Source organism: Amyelois transitella, chromosome 22, assembly GCF_032362555.1.
Source record: "Amyelois transitella isolate CPQ chromosome 22, ilAmyTran1.1, whole genome shotgun sequence".
Lineage (NCBI taxonomy): Eukaryota > Metazoa > Arthropoda > Insecta > Lepidoptera > Pyralidae > Amyelois > Amyelois transitella.
Genome location: NC_083525.1, coordinates 4,435,859 through 4,456,345, shown reverse-complemented (window position 1 = coordinate 4,456,345; position 20,487 = coordinate 4,435,859). Strand labels below are relative to the sequence as shown.

Sequence of the window (20,487 nt, the reverse complement as noted above, 5' to 3'; positions counted from 1 at the left end):
ACAATGTAAACTTTCGATTCGATTTTTTAGGAAATGGTTTAGCAACTTGTTAATATCTGAATCTGATTTTAATGGTCATCACGAGATCATCTAGTAAGATAAAACATTATGACAAAAAAGACCAAGAGCACTTATAATAAATTCAATGAATTACGTTTCTCTTTTACAGGAGGTCATTTGTTATCTTTCCTCAGCAACTTAGAAACAGGATTGTTACCTCATGGACAATTGGATCCTCCATTATGGTCGCAACGAGGGACAGGCAAGGTACGAGAGATTTTCTTCGTTTGGGTAAACAATTCGAATCTGATTTCTATGTCTATAAAAAATTACTGGTACCACAGGAATCGGACTTATAAAACAATAGAAATGCTATTACTTTGATAATTAGATCTTTGAGAATAAGAAATTGAAAATAGGAAAGGTGTCCTCATCATCGCGCGTAGTTTTCGGCGCAATTGTAAAGCTGTTTATGTATTTTAGAATAGAGATGCATTATTTACATAAGTTTTCTGATTACAATTATCAGTTGATATGTCATATTTATCAGTAGCCACATCACTGTTTCTTACGCCATTTATTTTGAATTCTATGAGTGGAGAATTTCCAATTTTGTATCATCAACATAAGGCCATTCATGGATTTGTAAGATGGATTAGGGATACCTACGCTTAAATTTTCTATGGTGCCTTCACTACAGATACTTTTTAAGTAAGTTTGGTCTTATTTTTTCCTACTTAATACATTTAGTTTTTAAGTTTTTGACTATGTCCGTATAGGTATTCGGACGTGGCAAGGCTCGGAGGCGTCCAATGCCAAGCCTGTGCGAAAGTGGAGAAACTGAGGAAGCGGAGTGGGAAGAAGCAGCAGGCGACTACGTATTCCGTATAGTGAACAACGCTATCACAGACAGAGAAGGTACTTCTACGTATCTCTTTCCTTTCATATTTCTCTCACCGAGGGGCAGAGACTATAATTTTCTATTCACCAATCATATTTGATGAACGTAGTTGTTATCTAAAGAGCTGACTTAACACCTATCTAAACCCTTTGGATTGAAAGGAACAACAAAGAAATTGAAAATGAAATATTACTAGACCTACATTATTATTATTCATACCTCACTTCTTGATGTGACAATTGTTTTACAGACTTACTTGTTTTACTAATTCAGTAATATATTTCAGCCATGCGTCATTCCTTACTCGAGCGAGCAGTGCATTCTCCTCCACGTACGCCGCGCCGCCCCTTGGCTTCCACATCAACAACGTCATCAGATTCATCAACAATGTCTGTGGACTGTCCACCATCAGCAGGACTGAATGGTCACCATCCGCCATTACCTGTTCCATCACCAGCACCAGTTGAACAGGTAAAACAAAGGAATTCTAATTTCTTTAACGATAGTTGCATATATAATATAATCTTTTTGCTTCCTTCTTCCTTCTGGCTTTAAATCTCGGTTACATGCATCCACTTCTTACTGGAGAGGAGCCCGGGATGCGCCTTTTGAATATGTTTCTAGATTTGGTAAGTCAGGTTTTTACACGATGCGGCTGCCGTCTGACCTCCGCAACATTTGCAACCTAATGCAGACGGTTATATATTTATCCAGTTACCTAAATGTACAGAATTCTTGATGATGTTTTCCCTTTCTGTAAGAGTAATAATTGTATCTCTTTTACAATACCTCTTAAAAAGCAGTAATAGATTCCCATGATGCTTCGTTATTAGCTTAAATTTTCAGTGTATTCTATAAGATTATAGTATTAGTATTATACTTAAAAAGCCTGCAAAAATTTAAAAGACCTTATTTATCTATTTCCAGCCAGCATCAATAGAGTTGGTCTGCAGCACGATGCGACGTCAGATTATCTCCAGGGCTTTCTACGGCTGGCTCGCCTACTGTCGGCACTTATCTACCGTCAGGACACATCTCAGTGGCTTGGTGCACCCAGTCATTGTTCCAAGAGGTTAGTTCTTATTTTTACCCAAAAGTTTAAAGCAATTTATGCATGAGTAATAAGATGTTATATTCCCAGGAATCCTTTAACAATCACCAGGCTGGGATGTCATCTTTTTAATGTACATGCTAAATAACTTAAATTTTTTTTCATGGTATAATATGTATGATTTCATCTTCAGAAGGTACTGAATCAGGACTGACAGAAGAACTTTGGCGATCACTGATGGATGATAAAGGCGTCATTAACGACAAAGACGAGGTGTATCGGCAAGTTTACTATCACGGAGTACAGCATGAGATCCGCCGAGAGGTGTGGCCGTACCTGCTTGGTTATTACGAGTAAGTTTTAAGGTTATTTGGTACTTTGGCTATCACTGATGGATGATAAAGTATAGTTATGTATGAGTATGTTTTATGGTATTGCAACAACCAGAAATTTGTGTGACCCGCAGAAAAGAATTGGATTTAAAAAACCCAAGAAATAAGTTTGTCATAATTTTGTATCAAAATTTTATTCAATCTTTAAATTTTAATATATCGAAAAATACAAAAAAAATCTCACTTTTGAGTCTTCTATATTAATGTGGTTTCATAGGTTTAGTTCAACAGCAAAAGAGAGATTGGAGCAAGATGCAGCATGCAGACGACAATACGAAACTACGATGTCTGAATGGTTATGTGTGGAAGCGATAGTGAGACAACGAGACAGGGAAGCTACGGCAGCGTCCATTGCAAGGCTTTCAGAGGCAGCAGGGAAACCTAAGCCAGAATTAGCAGAACCTGAGGTAAATTTTCAGATATTGAAATACAACTTCTGAAAACTACTTTCTGAAGAGGTAAAGCTAATATTTTCATTTAGCTGGAAATTATTAACCTTTTTACTAATAATAAAATAAGATTACTATATAATAAGAATAAGATTTCAATACTAATTTTCTTTTAGGTATTCGAAGATGACTGCAGTGTTATATCAGACAATCCACCAATAGTTTCACCTGAACCCAGTGAAATAGATCAGAAAAAACCTGAAACTAAACCAGTGCTATCTCGAGCACCGAGTATAGACGAAGTAGAAAATATTGAAATGGACTCGGAGGAAAAAGAGAAAGATGATGCTAAAGTTAACGGAGAGACTGAGATGGGTGATAATAGAGATGTAGATATAGACAGTCTTAAAGACTTAGATGAAGATGAAGAGGTGCACATTAAAAGTGTGGTAGAAAATCCAGATTTGAGACGTGAAAGCATAGCAGAAATTAAGAGATTAGCTGAGGGTATAGTTCAGAAAGGTGATGGAAGAGGTTTACTATGTAGTGTTGATAGTGCGAATATGAATGGGAGTGATATGAGATCTTCACTAGATGAGTGTCAGCTTAGTCCACCGCCGCAGCATACAAGCGTTATTGTTACCAATCCTTCAGTAGATTTGGCTGCTGGTGGATCCCCTGCATCAGGAGGGACAACAGGTAAAGATTTAATTTCGATTAATTATAATTTGCATAAGTAATACATTTAGGCATATTTATTTTTTAATTAATTTTGTATTCGTTTTAGCAAATGTCAGCCCAGCTCGAAGTCCACTGGGAGTTGTTCGAGAAGAGTCACATTCTGCAGGTGCATCATTTGATATGCTGGAACCAAGCAATGACCAACGAACGGAAAATCGATCAAATTGTGTGTCACCAGCCAGTTCTAACGGTGGAGTTTATTCGGTAATAATTTCATTATAATGATTCATTTAAGATGTACAACTGGGGAAAGTATTGTGAATCAATTTGCAGTTTCAATATTTAAGTATTGAATAGATTTTTATTTAAGCTTAAATGCGATGAATGTTACTCATCCCTTACTGAAAAACTGCCAAATCACTTTCGATCAAATTAGTTTCGAAATAAAAGAAGTTGATGGTCTTTATGGTACCTAGTCTTATTTTATATCCAAGGGTTTAGAACCAAAAAGCTTTAAAACTATTTATTTTTTGTTTTATTTTGCAGAATGAACTAGTGGAAAGTTTTGCACTAAATCTCCATAGAATTGAAAAGGATGTACAAAGATGCGATAGGAATTATCCGTTCTTTACAGATGAGAACTTAGATAAACTAAGGAACATTATGTGCACGTGAGTAATTACAACTAAGCATTATTACAAATGATACCATCAAAGTCAAAGACACGCGGTCAAAGATTATACGTAATTCAAAAAACATCATAAATATATTTTCTTGTACTTATAATCTTATCATTATCGTTTTTAATAATTTAATCTAATACGGAACAATTGGTCTTTAATTGTTTCGTCAAATATATTATCAAATAAATTGTTATATTTGTTTAAAATTCTTGTCGGTCTATATTGTTGTCTATTTCTGCTAAGTTTTTAATATTTCTACAGATATGTATGGGAACACTTGGACATAGGATATATGCAGGGAATGTGTGACCTGGTGGCACCCCTGCTGGTGATGATGAAAGAGGAAGCTGTTGCTCACGCGTTATTCTCTCGTCTGATGGAGCGGGCTACAGATAATTTCCCATCTGGGCAAGCAATGGATGCACATTTCGCTGACATGAGGTGGATAATCATTTTATTAATACACTTTTATGAAGTTTTTACATTATCTCTTAGTGGAAAACAAAGCTTACAGTCTCTGTATTAATGATTGACCTTCAAAACAAGATTCTTAACTTATTTTTTATAAAGAACAAACATCTTTTCGCCATTTCTTCGTGGTTATACGAATTTTGATACTACCTACTAGTATCAAAATTCGTATGACATTGGAAAAATTATATCCTAGTATGACTTTTTGATTGTCTGATTAAGTATAATAAAACGTTTTATGTGAATCTTTTCTTAAGGGTAATAAAAAACTAATGTCTTCTTGTTTATCATTCTTATTTGTTTCAGGTCTCTGATACAGATATTAGACTGCGAGTTGTACGAATTGATGCACGCTCACGGCGACTACACACACTTCTACTTTTGCTACCGATGGTTCCTGCTCGATTTCAAGCGGGAATTGCTTTACCAAGACGTAAGAGATAACATATTATACAACTGTTAAGTCCCAAACTAGAATTATCGCAGAGATCTTTATGTATTTTTGATTAAAGCTATTTATTTCTTAAATACAATAACAACTTGAACATTTTATTTCACCAAGGGCATAAGTAGTATCTCTTTATATAAACGTAGTAACTATTCATTTCCAGGCTACAATCTTTACAATATATAATATCTTTACAATACAAGTAGGTTTTGTAGGTAGTTCATGGCCTTCTTGTTCACAATATCTATTCAAACGTCTTTGTCCTAGGTGTTCGCCGCTTGGGAGTTGATCTGGGCGGCGCGTCACGTGGCTTCCGAACACATGGTGTTGTTCATAGCACTCGCCCTGCTCGAGACCTATCGTGACGTCATCCTCGCTAACACCATGGACTTCACTGATATCATCAAGTTCTTTAACGGTATGTTATGTATTTAAATCTTTATCTGGTTCTTTACTTATTTTGAGATATTGAGAAAGATTATAAAAATGGTAAACCGTAACCCTAAGAATAATAATTAGATTATTCTTAAAAATAAAATAAATCCATAATGCCTGTCGGTTTCGGAGTTGATTATCTTGACTCCTTTCTTGTCTAAAAGACTAAGGTTTTTTAAAATTTGTATAAGTAAAAACCACCTAAAATTGATATCTTCATTTGAGTATAGTGTTTATCAAAAGGTACCTATAAAAGTAAATTTCAACGTTTTATTTCAGAAATGGCTGAACGTCATGACGCTTCTGCAGTGCTATCTTTGGCTAGAGATCTGGTATTACAAGTTCAAACTCTCATTGAGAATAAATAAGAATCAAAATAAAAGTAGCCTCTATAACTTGTACCAGTGGATGTAAATATCAGTCTTACGGTACTCACAATAGGTCGTTTACTACCTAAAACATGATTATTAAATAAGTAGTCGTTTCAATTAATCAAATCAATTAATTGTTAAATGTGTATGACGATCAGTGATTTGACCTAGAATTACAATTTTCTATGTGAGACCGTCTCAAAAATTATTAACGTCATTGAAACATTTCGACTATATTACAATCAGATATTTTAAATAACAATAACAAAAGCGTTGGGATTTATATAAATTTTAATAAATTGGCTCATTATTCTTTATTTGAATTATTTCAATGCAAAATTTATCAAAAAAAAACTTTATGAGGTTATCAACAGTTTAATCACGAAAATTAGAAAATTTTATAGGAGAAATATTAAATAGAAAACATGAAATATCATAAAACGACCCACACTGGGACGATAATAAAATAGAGTAAATTGATACTGATAAATGTTAACTAATAAAATAAAATATAATAAAATTACTTAGATACCTACATGTACGTGTTTCGAATGTCATAATTAAATTTCTTGAATTGTATTAATAGAAGAAGAAAACACTTTAAAATCATTATCAAGGATAAAAAAATATATATTAGGTACATTACCAAATTATATAATCTGAGCGTAGTCCCATAGTTAGCAGATAAAGTTCTGATAATGGAAAAGAGGGAAATCACGACATTTTATAGGCATTATGGTTGCTTTGAAACGATTTCTAAAGCTAATTAAATACTTTCATCGGGTATTCATCATCTTAAGTGTAATAGAAATAAACGCATAAAAATCGTAAGATTTGTTTGTAAACGTTTGGACAAAAACATATTTTTAATTGTTATAAAAAGCTATTTCATTTAAGTAGTAGTAGGTATAAATATTTATATGCTCACCTGTATTTATAACTACCAGTTTTTTTTAAATATCCCTTTTTAATTTTGCCACGGTAACATTTTAATTAAAAGTATTATTATTTTTTATTTTATGTACACTTTTAAAAATTTGGACATGTTTCTAATAATGTTTTGATATCAATTAGATCTCTTCATATCGTCTGAAATATCCTAGCCGTGCCTTGCCCTACTATTTCACAGGTAAAAATAAAATATATTTATATCTAGTTACTTGAAAATAATATTTTATATTTACATTATTAAAAGTAGCAATTTGATCAATGTATCAAACATATTGTTACATTTTTAAAATGTATTGATCAATGTATCAAACAGTGATCAATAAATTTTAAAAATGTAACAAATTTTTTAAATTATTATATATTAATTTTTTTTACTCAAGAAAAGATATCTTTTATTACATTTAAAAATTTATTTGAAAAAGAAAATATATAGTATACATACCTAATATAGAAAGTACTAATACTGAGTATCTATTAGTAAGTACTTTTTTATTTTCATATCGTGTATGAAATTTATGAAAAAAGCCAGTTCTTAAATTTATGAGAAAATAACCAAAGGAATATCCTGAAAGTTATCATAGTCTTATTGTTTCTTTGATTTACTGCACATTTGTTTTTAGGTTTCTAGGACCAATCTCTCATTCTGTAATAATTATTTGGTGAGACACGAAAAAATATTGCGATTCCATACGAATCAATGAATTCAACGGGAACGATTTGTATAAGACAAAAAAATATTTACATTTTGCTACATTTAAGAAGAAGAAGACATTTATTGAAAAAATATATTCAATATCATCGACTGAATCTACCGTCATTAGTTTGTTTTTTTTTAGGGATTTTATTATATTATTTTATCTCTTAGCTGTATAGGCAAAATATAATTTGAAAGCGATACGCGTGTGCATCTCAAGAAGATAGATTGTCAGATATTGCAGTGTACGAAAGTAATATTTCTAAAAAAATAATATTTATAGTATTTTTATTCAGTTTTATTGTATTGACGTAGGAGATGGTACAATAATTTATTTTTGCTGTTACTACGAAATAATGGTAAGATTAAGTAAGAGGTGGTATGACGTAGCTAAGTCCATAACTATTGGCGGCCAAAAATATTTTTTTTACAACAAACACAGGAAATAATACACTTAGGTACCTACATGGTAAAAACATTTATAACTTGTCATGTATAAATAGGAAATCACACCAAACCACATTCTTAACATTCTGCTCATTATAGTAAGTATTCTAAGTATAAAGTTAGCTGTAACTTACTTATATTTCGCGCTTCCATGAAAAGTTTTGTATCAACTAGTATCGTATTGATTTGAAAATAATTTTCATTCGAATTAAAAGGGCGTGGGTACTATATTTTTTTTAAAGCTATTAAAATGACAATTATTTTATAAAGGTAGTACCTAATTAAAGAGTATTTTATGTCGTTTCTTATACAAGTGAAAAATTAATATTATATCTACATATTTATTACTTTAAAGCTATATTCTGATATTGTCTTGTTGTCTTTATAGAATTAATATTCAAAATATATCCTCTTATGTGAAATTACGAGTAGGCTTTCAGACTTTATGCGCTGAAGTACTATGTATCAATGTCCACAAAGTTTAAGTAAATTAATGTGATTATCTTACGCTTATATTTCTAACCCATGAACACTGGCCTATGACAAAAATAACTAAGCCAAGCTTTACAAACCTCCGAATTGTGTTAAAAACACTAGTTGGTGTCAAATAGTTTACATAATATAAAAAAATAGATTATGAAATGTTTAAAAATAAATGTTTGTACGAATCTATGTTACGACCATTTTTAATATTATGCACTTGTTAAATTAAGGAATAATAAACATATGTATAATAATATTTTAAATGTACAGTTTTATGCAAAATTATAAAAAATATTGTATGTATTACGCGTCCCCGTAGGATGTGAGTGAATGTTAGTTTACCTACTTATGTCTGACATTTTTATTCGAAATTTTGTTAAAGCCTATTGAAATCGACTTGACATTTGTTTCATTACGTGGAACCGAATATATCAATCGATTCAATAGTAAGTGTGTTTGTGTTCAGACCATAGCAATTTACTTTACGAATTATATTTATTGGGTGTTTAAGTACTCATAGTCCATTATCATAATCTTATGAATGAAACAAAATACCTAATTATGAATATTCCCATTTCCCAACCCTATTGCCTTAAATGAAATAACTAATACATTACCTATTACTGTTATAACTAGAAATAAATAGCACAATGTAAATGACAATCTTTTATTACAATGCTACTTATAATTTTTTGGTGGACTCCAGCAAAAGTTTATAATTTGGTTCCGTTAAGGTTCCGTACCCAAAAGGTAATTTTAATTTTTATAGTATTAGTTGGAATAAAGATATATTTTTTTTTACCTTTATCCACGTAATGATTCAAAGTGTGTTGGAATAATAATTTCCACAAAATTGATGTTATTACTTAGTAAATGTTACTTAACTATAACACAACTAATTAAGAATGGTTTATATAGCAAACGATTATTTTTGTGAAAATTATCTTGTCATTAAATATGTTTCCATTTTATTGTAACGTTTTATTTGTCCTCCTATACGTATTTTAGGAATAATGCCTGTATTTAGTTTATACATTGTGGTCGTCTTTTTAAAATCCAAGCTAGTTTTCTGTCAAAACAAAAAAAATATTAAAAAATATCATATAAGAAATAAAACAATTTATGGCTTAATATTTCTACTTTATTAAGTACAGTAACCTTTTTTCTTGTTAAATTAAATATAAATAAAATTGAACTAATATAACTTGCTAATTTATATTATCTACACATATGTACTTACATTAAAACCATTTAAATTTTATCTCTCCATTAAATAAATTAAACCCGTGTTGATTAAAATATATATTACTTATTATTATTAGTTAGATCTTTAGATTCTCGGTAGTAACAGAGATAGGAACTTGCATCCACTTTTCATCTTTCGAGCCGTAAACGGCTAGATCATTTTCTAAATACATAAGTATTATCAAAAAAGAAGCCACGGCTATCGGGCGGTTGTTTACTCCTTTAGATCTTGAGGCATATTGTACAAAAGGACATGAGGTTGAGACATGGGCATACAGCATCACAGTCATACACATCTATTGCTTACCATTCCTACATCTCAGCCGCATGAAATAGGTACACTGCAGGGTCCTTTGGGCCTGAGACCGGAGGCCTTGCCCGACGCTTCCACCGTGACTGGTATTCGACCTCGGACCACCTATTTCTATCAAAATAAAGCTACTGTTTCTCACTACTTTGTCTAATTAATTCCTTAACGTCCTCCGATAGTTCTTCAACATCCAATAAGTCCTTATGTGACCGGGGGAAAGGAGCGTAGTGGGGCCAGGATTGGATTTCTCTATAAAGCGCGTCTCCCGGACATTGGGTGTCACGGACTTGTCTGTGACCCACCAATTTGTAGTCCGGTTTGATGTACCCCAATTGTATTCCAGCATGAATCAAAGCTTTCGCAGTCTTGATTTGTTTTGATGTAGGCAGGGATTCTGGAGGAAATAATTATTTATAATTCTTTTTCTAGACATATTTAAGTCGGGGTACTTCTTGGAATAGTCAGAAGAAAAGTACTATAAACCGTCGAGAAGTCCCCGACATAATTATCTGAATGTAATTACTTGAATCCTGTATGTTTTTTTTTTTGTTTTTTAACCTTACCTAGGGACTTACTCACTATGTGACTAACCCCTTTTCTAATATTAAAGAATATTGATGAATGTGAAAAAAGCGATTGCTTTATCCACATGCCTTATCATCTTTATTCGATTTCGTGTTCTCTACATACGTTTCTCACGTTTCACACAAACTTTCGCACTAGTAATAGTTGTAGGACACCAAAGTACTCTATTATCAGTGTTAAGAATGCATTATTAGAAAAATAAAGTAGTTTAATCTTTGAGGATTAAACCAACTAACGTATCTTCTAAAGTCTTCACGATATGTATTTGTATGTTATAAGTAGCATGACAAACAAAACAATTTATTTGTGGTCACGATGAAATACTCACGGGTCCAATCACCTATGAGGCAGATGCCCACAGACACGCTGTTGAAGTGCAGCGCGTGCGCACCCAGCTTCCCCCATCCGCGTCCTTCGTATGCCACGCCGTTGCTGCCGACGGCGAAACTAAACGAAAAATATCAATATTATTTTTCAAACTTTTTGTACTATTTAGTAAAGGTATTATTTTGATTGTTAGTCTTATGTTTTTAACTTCATTGATATGACAAATTTTATAGGTTCGCCCGAACGTTAATAGCATCTAAAACTGATCAACTTAGATTTCTACACATATTGACATAGTAATATCACAGTTTTCTATTCCTCTTAAGGCGTCCACCGGGCCAAATCTCAAATCTCTGAAGGTATATGCAGGACAGCACAAAAAGAAAGTACAAGTTTAATAGGATGATAATATACTCACTGATACCCAATATCCCACCACTTATTCTTGTCTATGTGCATATCTTGCATCGCCTTCATAGCATGAACACACTTCTCATTGTCATAGCACGCTGGCGGTATGTAAGAGTGGTGTATGACTACGTAGGGCACAGTATAGTTAAGTGGAAGAACATCTTGCGCCGATTGTCTGGCACCCCACTCTCCTCTACTCATGTAGGGGAAATTGTAAGTGGGAAGTTCATTTTCTTCGCAACCTAGAGATATATATGCATTATTACTATTTTTGTCATTCATGTTCAATTTATCTATATTCAAGGGTCATATTAATTGTCAGTACCGATTAACGGGTCAAATTTCTATGCTTCTTATCGAGAATAGTTAGATAATACTTTGTTGTTTGCGATTGCTATTCCGAAACCAAATAATTGTTTTTGATGTTTCTCATATTTGTGAGTTTTCATTTGGTGAAGGATGATACTCAGAGAACTTTATAAAATTATAAATACTTTATTTAATTTAAAAAAATACAAGAAATGTTATACATATTATATTTAAGCTTTTACTCATTGCTATACTATTTACAAAAATTAAACTAGAACACAACAGCGTAAGCCATCTAGTTGCATGTGGCTATTGAGTGTATTTGCGACTGTACTTCTACGACCTGACTACTACGTGTCCGCAAGGGTGAAGACAAGATAATTATATATATATATATATTAAATACATACCTACATATATATAATAATGTTAAACGACATTATCAATAAGAATCTCTGTTAAAAAATTGAAGTACCTCATAGCACGTAAACTTGCTCCATATGCTTCATTATGTCAAAGTGAAACAATTCAGGAATTATGAACAACTAATAATGAAATATCTAGCGACAAATCCACATCCGCATTAATAATAAAGAGAAAATATTTGTATTTTTGTATATTCGTAATGAATGAACTCAAAAACTACTGAACCGATTTTGATGAAATTAGTACACAGATAAAATTTACCGTTATTCTGTATATATCACAGATATAAAAAAAATTACTTACTTTCACATAAATCGCCGGTCGGCAATGCTACCCCCCTTTCAACCACTCCAAGTACAGCCATCATAAAAGCAACTATCATATTTTTCACACCACACTTTATATATTAACGTGGAACACACAATCTGCAACAATACAGAAATGATACTGATGAATTACGCTTTATCGACAACGTGCGTAGATAGCTTTAAACCCCTTTATCTTCATACTCATTGATAGTATCGAATAAAACGTAATAAGTACGTCATAATTAATCGTGTTTTCTCTAAAAATGTTATTGAAACTAATGTAAGTAAACCTACTAACTTTATTGACACATGTGTATGTAAGACGTTAATCACCTATCTGAATAATGAATATTTAGGTTTCTATGGGTAAAGTCACATGTATGCTTACCTATTTTTTAGAAATGGCTTTGTCTGGACTGCGTGATAAGCTTAATAATGTGTCATATATTTAGTATATTTTGATAGGTATTTTTATATGCACTACGCATAAATTATTAAAATAATTTTAGTAAGAAATTAAAAAATACAAACATCTGTTGGTTCACAGCCACAGCTTATAACGACTAATAACACATCTTAAATATTTAGTCTCTCATTTATTAAATAATAAATTTATAAAAGACCAAAAACGAACCTTTTAGTTTAAAGGTAAAATATACGGATACCTTGTGACTTAACGGTGACATAAGTAAGAATGTAGACTATGAAGGACAACGGCCAAGTATAGGAACATAATGCACATAATTGGTTGACCTCACTAGTATTGTGAGCATTAAAATTATTTTTATTTTTACATAACAATACTACTATGACTACGAACCTATCATAATGCTTCCTGGAACAACAGTCATACAATTTACCGAAATCTCAACTTCTAAAGGGATTTTCCTGTTTCCAATACGTCGATATTAAGTTAACCAGATATACATAGGTACCTCTAGTACGCCATTGATTTTTCTTATGTATTCTAGGTAATTCTATAATAATACTAATGATAATATTAAAAAGTTATTCTTTAAAGTAAATCTGTATTTAGTATGTACTGCTTGATCAAGCCAAACGGATTCACCGACTATTTTAAAGTATTTTTAAATTTTTACTAAATAGTTTGCATCTCATTCGATCAAACTTTATTTTTAGTTTTAACAGTTCTATGACAACACTCGAATAAATATCGACCGAACTTAATTTTGACCGAGTTTTCTTATTTCATACCTACCTTACTTCTGATAATACACATTTAAATATTTTTTAAACGCCGAAGATCTGCGATAAATCTTGGAAAGCCTTTTAAAAATACTTTAATTTTAATGAAGTTAAGTTACTCCTTATAGTACGTAGTAAATGGTGAAGATACTTGCATTATTATGAAAGTCCTTTTACATTAATTATAATAGATTTCACCAAAATTAAAACCACACACTGAGATTAATGTGATGCCAAAACCAGAACACTTCGCGGAGGCGCTACCTTCACTATGGCTGCTTGGTTTTGTATTATACTACGTTATATACTTGTTTTTCTGTCGTGGTAAATCCCCTGAGGGCCGCGGGTCAATAAGAACGTGACGAAGAAAATAAATCACTTCTACACATCCGCTGACAAGACTTTTTTCAGAATTAATTTAACATTGATAGGAGAGATTTATTTGCGCCAACTCTGTATTGATACGCATTTTATGAGTCATGCAACATATATGAATTATTTATAAGTTCCGTTTTTTAGGAATTCTAACTAAGCAAGATTGGTTTAGGACCTTAATTTTTTAGATCGAAATTTTTTAAATGTTCTATACATTCCACTCAATGTCCACATGCACAATGCACATGCATGAAACACATTAATTCAATGAAAATAAATTCAATAAAAATCCGTATGTATATGTGAAATCAATTAAAAAGTTCTAATTATGCGCTCAATCATAATCGGCATCGTGTTTATCGTAATTGGTTTTACAAGTTTGATTCATCGTTTTACGAGAACCGACGTTCACTTACTTTATTGAAATCTGAAACTGTTTTCCTACAAACGATTAAACGAAAGAACTTGCCATCTTTGTACAATTGAAAAATTAGGAGATCATCATTTCAACGAATGTCCTGAAAATAGAAATTCTCCCAGCTGAACGCCAGAGGGCAATACATTGTGTCGCCGAATCCTTCATGGGTTAACTCAAATTATTATTTTTTTATTCACGCTTATTTATCGCTTAATAATTGTCAAAACTTTGACGTCAAATAAATTACTTAAAACTAAGTTTACTGCCGCTTCCAAGGCGTCAGTGCAAACTGCACTGCAGCATTTTCTTCAACAACGTGAACTTCAGAAATATCCAAACTTAGAATAGAATGTGGACGAGAGTATACATTGTTCAGATTAATACATTTATATGACATTTTAATAAAAAAAAAAATATATATACCTACATATATTATGGATTGCCAATTGTAAAAAGATTCATGTACAGAGTGTACTGAATTTTGATTTAGGTTCAAATCAAACTACAATTCATTAAGAGGTTCCTGTGCCAAGCTCAAGCCAATGATGAATCAACTGTGGGTGAATACTCGTAGTTTCAGAATCGACTTGCTCTCTACGCGCTTACTGAGTGAAGTATGTAAGAATGTATATTCCATAAACCAATTACAATGTAACATTTGACTAACTTGTAATAATGTCATTTAAGTACATATCACAGAAACTCATTTACTCTGCCCGCGGTCGTCTACTTTTTTAATTATAGCCTAGTTTTTTTTTTTTGAAAAGCTTTAATCTAATTATTATTTTCATAACTTACTTACTTTAAGTCGTTTTATTTCCTTCATCTGGACAGGTCAGTTCTTTTTGATCAGATGCTTCCTATCGATATAGTCATAGGTATTGAAATTTATGAGAGTTAGGAATTTCTTAGGAAAAGTGATTAATATTTAAATAAGTAAATGAAACAGTTGTTTAATGAGTTCAGAAATATTTATTTAATTCAAAGGTTAAAAAAGATTTATACACATTCGAGGAATAATATAACTTAAAAATTAAAAAAAAACTCTATAACTAATATCTTAAGATTCTACATAATAGGTACATTATCGTTAAACAGACCTTTGTCGTTAAACAGTGTGACAAATTAAAACACCTCTTATCAATATAGTACTTTTTTACTAATTAATAAAATAATATTAGACATCTCTAAATATTTTATAAATCTTCCTTTTTCTTATTACATAATGAGTTTATTTTTTTATTTTTTTCGGTAAAACGAACTCCGGTACGTAATTCTTCCATTTCTGTATGTGAGTGTAGAGGGCGCCACCAGGACACTCCGTCTGCATGACCTGGTTGTGACCCACTAGTTTGTAGTTCGGGCTGATTTTCCCCCTGGAGACCCCTTCCCGGATGAGAGCTCTGGTCGTCATTAATTGCTGGGGAGGTGGCAGTTCCGCTGCAGAAGTAAATACATCGTTAATTAACTAGCTTCCACCTGTGACTTCGCTCATATTAAAGCATGCATTACTACAAAAGTATCCTTCATGCAATAATAGTTGGAAGTTGATTTCCTTCCTTGTTCCTGATATCCTTATGACTTCCTTATAAAACAAATTCCTAAACAATTTTCGACAGACTTCAAAAAAGGAGGAAGTTCTCATTAATTATTTTTTACCGTATTTTGCATACACTATCATCTCACGGGAATAGTGGGAAAAGGTTAACTCTGGTTTCCTGCATAATAAAATTGGATTAATCCAAGAGAAGTTAATCCTAATCTTATTTACCATTTACGCTTCACATTATATATGCCATTTATCTACGGAATTTCTTAATCTTCCATTTCCATTTGTCGTAAAATACAATTAAGTTTCATCGTTAAAGTCGATTAAAGATAGAAATATTAGTTTCATGCAGCTTTTTCCATGATCCGATAAAGGTTATGTTCCCCCAGGAAAGGTTGCGAACCTCAGATGAGAATAGCTTCGTGTAAATATCTGGCTAAGACAACGCATGATTATGGTGAAATGAGTACCCCATGTGTAGAAACCAGAAAGAAGAACAGGATAAACAAAAGCCTTACTCCTGAAGTCTCCTATAAGACATATGCCGATGCTGTAATTGTTAGCCTTGCCGGTGTGGATGCCAAGCGTATCCCAGCCTCGACCCTCGTACGCTCCACCGTCACCGCCTACAGCGAAGCTACATGACAATACGAATTAAAAATAAAGCTTAACATTAAAATAATTAAAAAAAAAATACTACTCGTAGGCTTTTAAACTTGGGATTCTTGTTTTAGGCGACGGGCTAGCAACCTGTCACTATTTGAATCTCAATTATATCATTATGTTAAACAGCTGAACGTGGTCTATCAGTCTTTTCAAGATTGTTGGCTCTGTCAACAGCGCAGTGGATATAATGTTATTAAATAATTATTACATGGGAGCGCATTAGGAGGACATTTATTTATTATTATACAAAACAATTTGCCGCAATGCCAAAAATGCATTGGTATGGATAGATGGAGACAAACACATGGAGCTTTTTTCTTTTTGTTAGCGATAAAAAAAAGAAAGTAGAAAGTGCCCATACGATACAATTCAATATGGTAAATAACAACCAACATGCTCCCCTGGATCGACCTTGTCACTTTAAATCATAACCACAAAGACTGCCAATTACCGTCACCTCTTATTTTGCTATTTATTATGATTACATCGTCAAAACCGGATGTTCGTCCAATTACAACTTTTTATACCATGGCAGTATAAAAATGACCGTTGTAGGTTGTTCCCCAGAAGGTCGTTAGCATAACATGGCCGAACATTTGCATTAGTATTTAAATATCTGATTAGGAACACCTTTACGTTTCACCGCTTCCTACAGCTTCACAATCGATTTTGGTACAAACTAGCATTCGCACGCGGCTCCGCCCGCCTAAAAAATGTGCGCTATATCCTTCTCCATACTTCACACTATATGTCTGTAAAATTTGATGGAAATTTCGTGTATATCGGACAGATAAACACATTTTCATATTTCTAATAGTAGTTATTTATTATATTAGGTAATAGTTTTATTTAAATAAATTTTTAATGATTTATAAAAATGCAGTGAATCTCCTTTAGAAGATTTACATCAAAATCCACTCATCATTATTTAAAACATTAATTATAACTCCAAAACTTTATAAATTTTGTTTTTCCAAAAGTAAATCGGAAAAAAGATTTATATAATTCGGTTGAGATAAAACTGGAAAAACTAACAAATGTTCACATTACTTAAAATATACATGTACGTTATTGTTATAGACAAAACAATGAATAATTATTTTATATATTACGAGTGTGTTATTCATACAATTTACGCCACTTAGACCTCGTGTAGCAGATAGTAGCAACTCATCAATATCACTATCTTATTCAATGGGTGACTCATACCGTATTGTCCAAGATCTCAATTTATCAATTGGTACTGTTATTTGTTTTTACAATTACATGCGATAATTTTACACGTGTTCAGATGATGGGTAATGGTATTGTCGCAAATAACTAACGAATAATTAATGCAATGTGAAACGGTGGGGGTTATAACCCGTACAGAATGGAACCAACCCATGAAACTGAACAATTTCCGTCAAGGAAAATGGACTAAATCGCCAAAAAAATTTTTACTCCTATTGGAAATTTATCAAGTTATTTGTATGATAAACTAGCGCACCCGACAGACTTCGTTCTGTCAAAAAGATTTGTAATGTGACAGTTTTTGTTCCTATCTATTAGACCTACATTGCTTAGACTGTGAACTTTATACATTAGCAATAAAGCTCAAATTGACTGTACGTATTAGTTAGAAAACGTTTGTATGGGATAAAGAAAAGGACTGTTTTTAAGGCTTTTCAGGCAATTATTTGGTATTTTTTCGCCGTAAAAACCTTCCTTGAGCTTCGACGAATATTAAAAAAAAAGAATTGGCCAAATTGGTCCAGGCGTTCTTGAGTTATGCGCTTACCAACACATTTGGCGATTCATATTTATATTATAGATAAAATATTTATTTCGGCTTCTTGAGGAAAGTTGTTCAATTTCATGGCCCGATACGATCCTGTTGCCGATTGATGCTCTGTATATCAACGAAAAGTCATGACCATTGAACGAATTCCGCAGAAATTTGGCATACACTCAGTTATGACTGTAGAAGATATCAGCGTCAATACTAAAGCACGATCAGGAAAACTGTTATTGAAATTTGTCACGATTGTTATATAGAAGATAAGTGAGTAAAAGTAAGGAGAAATTACACAACTTCAAGTACGCTCAGCTAAGGAGAATTATTGGATTGAAACCTACTACATTTTGCTGATTATTATTGCTAAAATTATAAATTTTAGAAAGAATTCAACAGTCAATCTACATTAAGAAATTATAGCATACTTACTTATATCCAATATCACCCCAGTCAAGACTTTGGTGGTAGTTCTGCATGGATCTCATAGACTGCTTGCACTGCTCCGTGGAGTTACAGGCTCCTGGGATGTAAGTATGGTGGATGACGACATACGGAACTGGTGTCTTGAGGGGGTATACGTCAGTGGCCGGCAATGCTCCCCAATCTGCCTTGGTGTAGAATGGAAACCGGTGCTTTGGGTGGATGAAACCTGTTAAAAGTTTTATTGTGTTAATACGAGTAGATTTTTTGGGATATTTTTCTTCAATTGCTATTAAGGCACGTAGAAACTACAAAGCAAACATACCATATGTATGACTTGGAGAGAAGTTGTTGTTATACTTAGTTGTTATATAAGCTATACTTATGTTACATCGTTATGACAAATAAAGATAATTTGTCTTGTATTGTAATCAAAAAATTCTCGTGCTCATGGACAGCTTGCACTGCTCTGTGGTATTAAGCCCCTGGGATGTATGTAGATAACAAGAGCGTTTACGTTGTAACGGAAACAAAGCTCAATTAATTGCTTGTATTAATTAATATGTTAATCATAATTTTTAACTTTTTCCTCTAGGTGTCATCAAAAATTTTATAACACACTGTACAAAAGCCATAGGTTGGCTATTTTTATAATTCTTACGAGAGCAAAACCTGGTAATGCTAAGTACTTTATGTACACTTTAAGCCTTACCATCATATCCTGAATCCATCCCAGAAATAAGGCCTGTCATCACCATCAAAGATACTCCAACAACAAACATATCTTTGAATACTTTTCGAAGCTCTCTTTTTTTAATTTAAAATCGCTTAACCACCACAATCCCGGTGCACTAAAATGAATGCAACACAAATAATCGATGTCCATTTATATGGATTCAAGTTCTCGGTACTTTCCCTATTAGCCGATAACAAACACTTGTCCTCTTCAAATGTTAAATTTTACGTACATTAAATGGTTTTAATGTTGATTTTTCCGTCTCGTTTGAACTTCCAGTTAATTAATTCACATCTTTTAGTTTAACATTACAGACTTACTAGCTGATATAGCGATGCATATGTAAAGTTAACGGTTAATTAGTATCTGTTTCATACATCGTGGCAGAACATATTAATATATGTTAGCGGAAATAATAAAAGTATACATGCCTTTATTTTCCGTAACATAATCGTTTTAGTTTGACACCCTCAACATTGCGAGCATCGTTGGATCAATCAGACTTGTTGACAAGAAGTGTCCTTCTTGAAAGTAATGATTAAGTATTTTTGAGCTGTGAGTATAACTTTATGTGCTTACCGATGCTCAGCTTAACCTTAAGATTCTGCCTATAATTTACGAATTGACGGTGTTCATGAAAATTTCACACTGCAGTTCTCCGCTCCGCTTTTTCTACAATGTGTTTTTAACTTGCCGTTTACATCGATACTTTATTTTCAACGTTGTAAAATTATTACAAACTGTGTTTCTTACGAATAGAATAGAATGGAATAGATTTATTTTCAAAATTGGATACAAGGTACCACTTATTGACGTCACATCACTTAAATCTAATTATAACTACTACGATGAGGGAAATATGTATTCAGATTTAGCCTTTAGTTTATTAAGTTAATCTATGCTAGATTGTGAATTTTAAATAAATTTAATTGTGTATACAATTAAATTTATTTATTTTATTAAATATATGTTGAACTGTATAGTTCAACATATATTTAATAAAATATAATTAAAAATAAATG

At 32.4% G+C, this 20,487-nt stretch overlaps 3 protein-coding genes across 4 annotated transcripts in view; 1 reads left to right on the top strand and 2 right to left on the bottom strand.

Annotated features, from left to right (window-relative positions):
• Window positions 1-7,040, top strand: part of LOC106134150 (small G protein signaling modulator 2) — a 37,142-nt gene extending 30,102 nt beyond the window's left edge. For both annotated transcript variants that reach the window (XM_060950630.1, XM_060950629.1), the window contains exons 11-23: window positions 170-267; window positions 780-918; window positions 1,188-1,372; window positions 1,829-1,973; window positions 2,146-2,305; window positions 2,562-2,751; window positions 2,910-3,432; window positions 3,521-3,678; window positions 3,961-4,085; window positions 4,359-4,538; window positions 4,875-5,001; window positions 5,284-5,434; window positions 5,731-7,040. In XM_060950630.1, coding sequence (XP_060806613.1) covers window positions 170-267; window positions 780-918; window positions 1,188-1,372; window positions 1,829-1,973; window positions 2,146-2,305; window positions 2,562-2,751; window positions 2,910-3,432; window positions 3,521-3,678; window positions 3,961-4,085; window positions 4,359-4,538; window positions 4,875-5,001; window positions 5,284-5,434; window positions 5,731-5,819 — 2,270 coding nt within the window. In that variant the 3' untranslated portion in view covers window positions 5,820-7,040. The remainder of the gene's footprint in view (window positions 1-169; window positions 268-779; window positions 919-1,187; window positions 1,373-1,828; window positions 1,974-2,145; window positions 2,306-2,561; window positions 2,752-2,909; window positions 3,433-3,520; window positions 3,679-3,960; window positions 4,086-4,358; window positions 4,539-4,874; window positions 5,002-5,283; window positions 5,435-5,730) is intronic.
• Window positions 7,041-9,664: 2,624 nt separating this feature from the next.
• Window positions 9,665-13,794, bottom strand: LOC106134193 (peptidoglycan-recognition protein LB). Its single transcript, XM_013334180.2, has 5 exons — window positions 13,680-13,794; window positions 12,314-12,435; window positions 11,283-11,517; window positions 10,866-10,984; window positions 9,665-10,346 (listed from the first exon to the last, which is right to left on the bottom strand). Exons 2-5 carry the CDS (start codon window positions 12,390-12,392, stop codon window positions 10,081-10,083), a joined length of 699 nt encoding a protein of 232 aa, XP_013189634.2. The 5' UTR covers window positions 12,393-12,435; window positions 13,680-13,794; the 3' UTR covers window positions 9,665-10,080.
• A 1,484-nt stretch (window positions 13,795-15,278) lies between these two features.
• On the bottom strand, window positions 15,279-20,445 carry LOC106134179 (peptidoglycan-recognition protein LB). The gene is made up of 4 exons (XM_013334155.2): window positions 19,442-20,445; window positions 18,739-18,958; window positions 16,385-16,503; window positions 15,279-15,757 (listed from the first exon to the last, which is right to left on the bottom strand). The coding sequence occupies exons 1-4, from the start codon at window positions 19,509-19,511 to the stop codon at window positions 15,549-15,551; spliced, it is 618 nt and encodes a 205-aa protein (XP_013189609.2). The 5' UTR covers window positions 19,512-20,445; the 3' UTR covers window positions 15,279-15,548.
• Window positions 20,446-20,487: the final 42 nt, after the last annotated feature.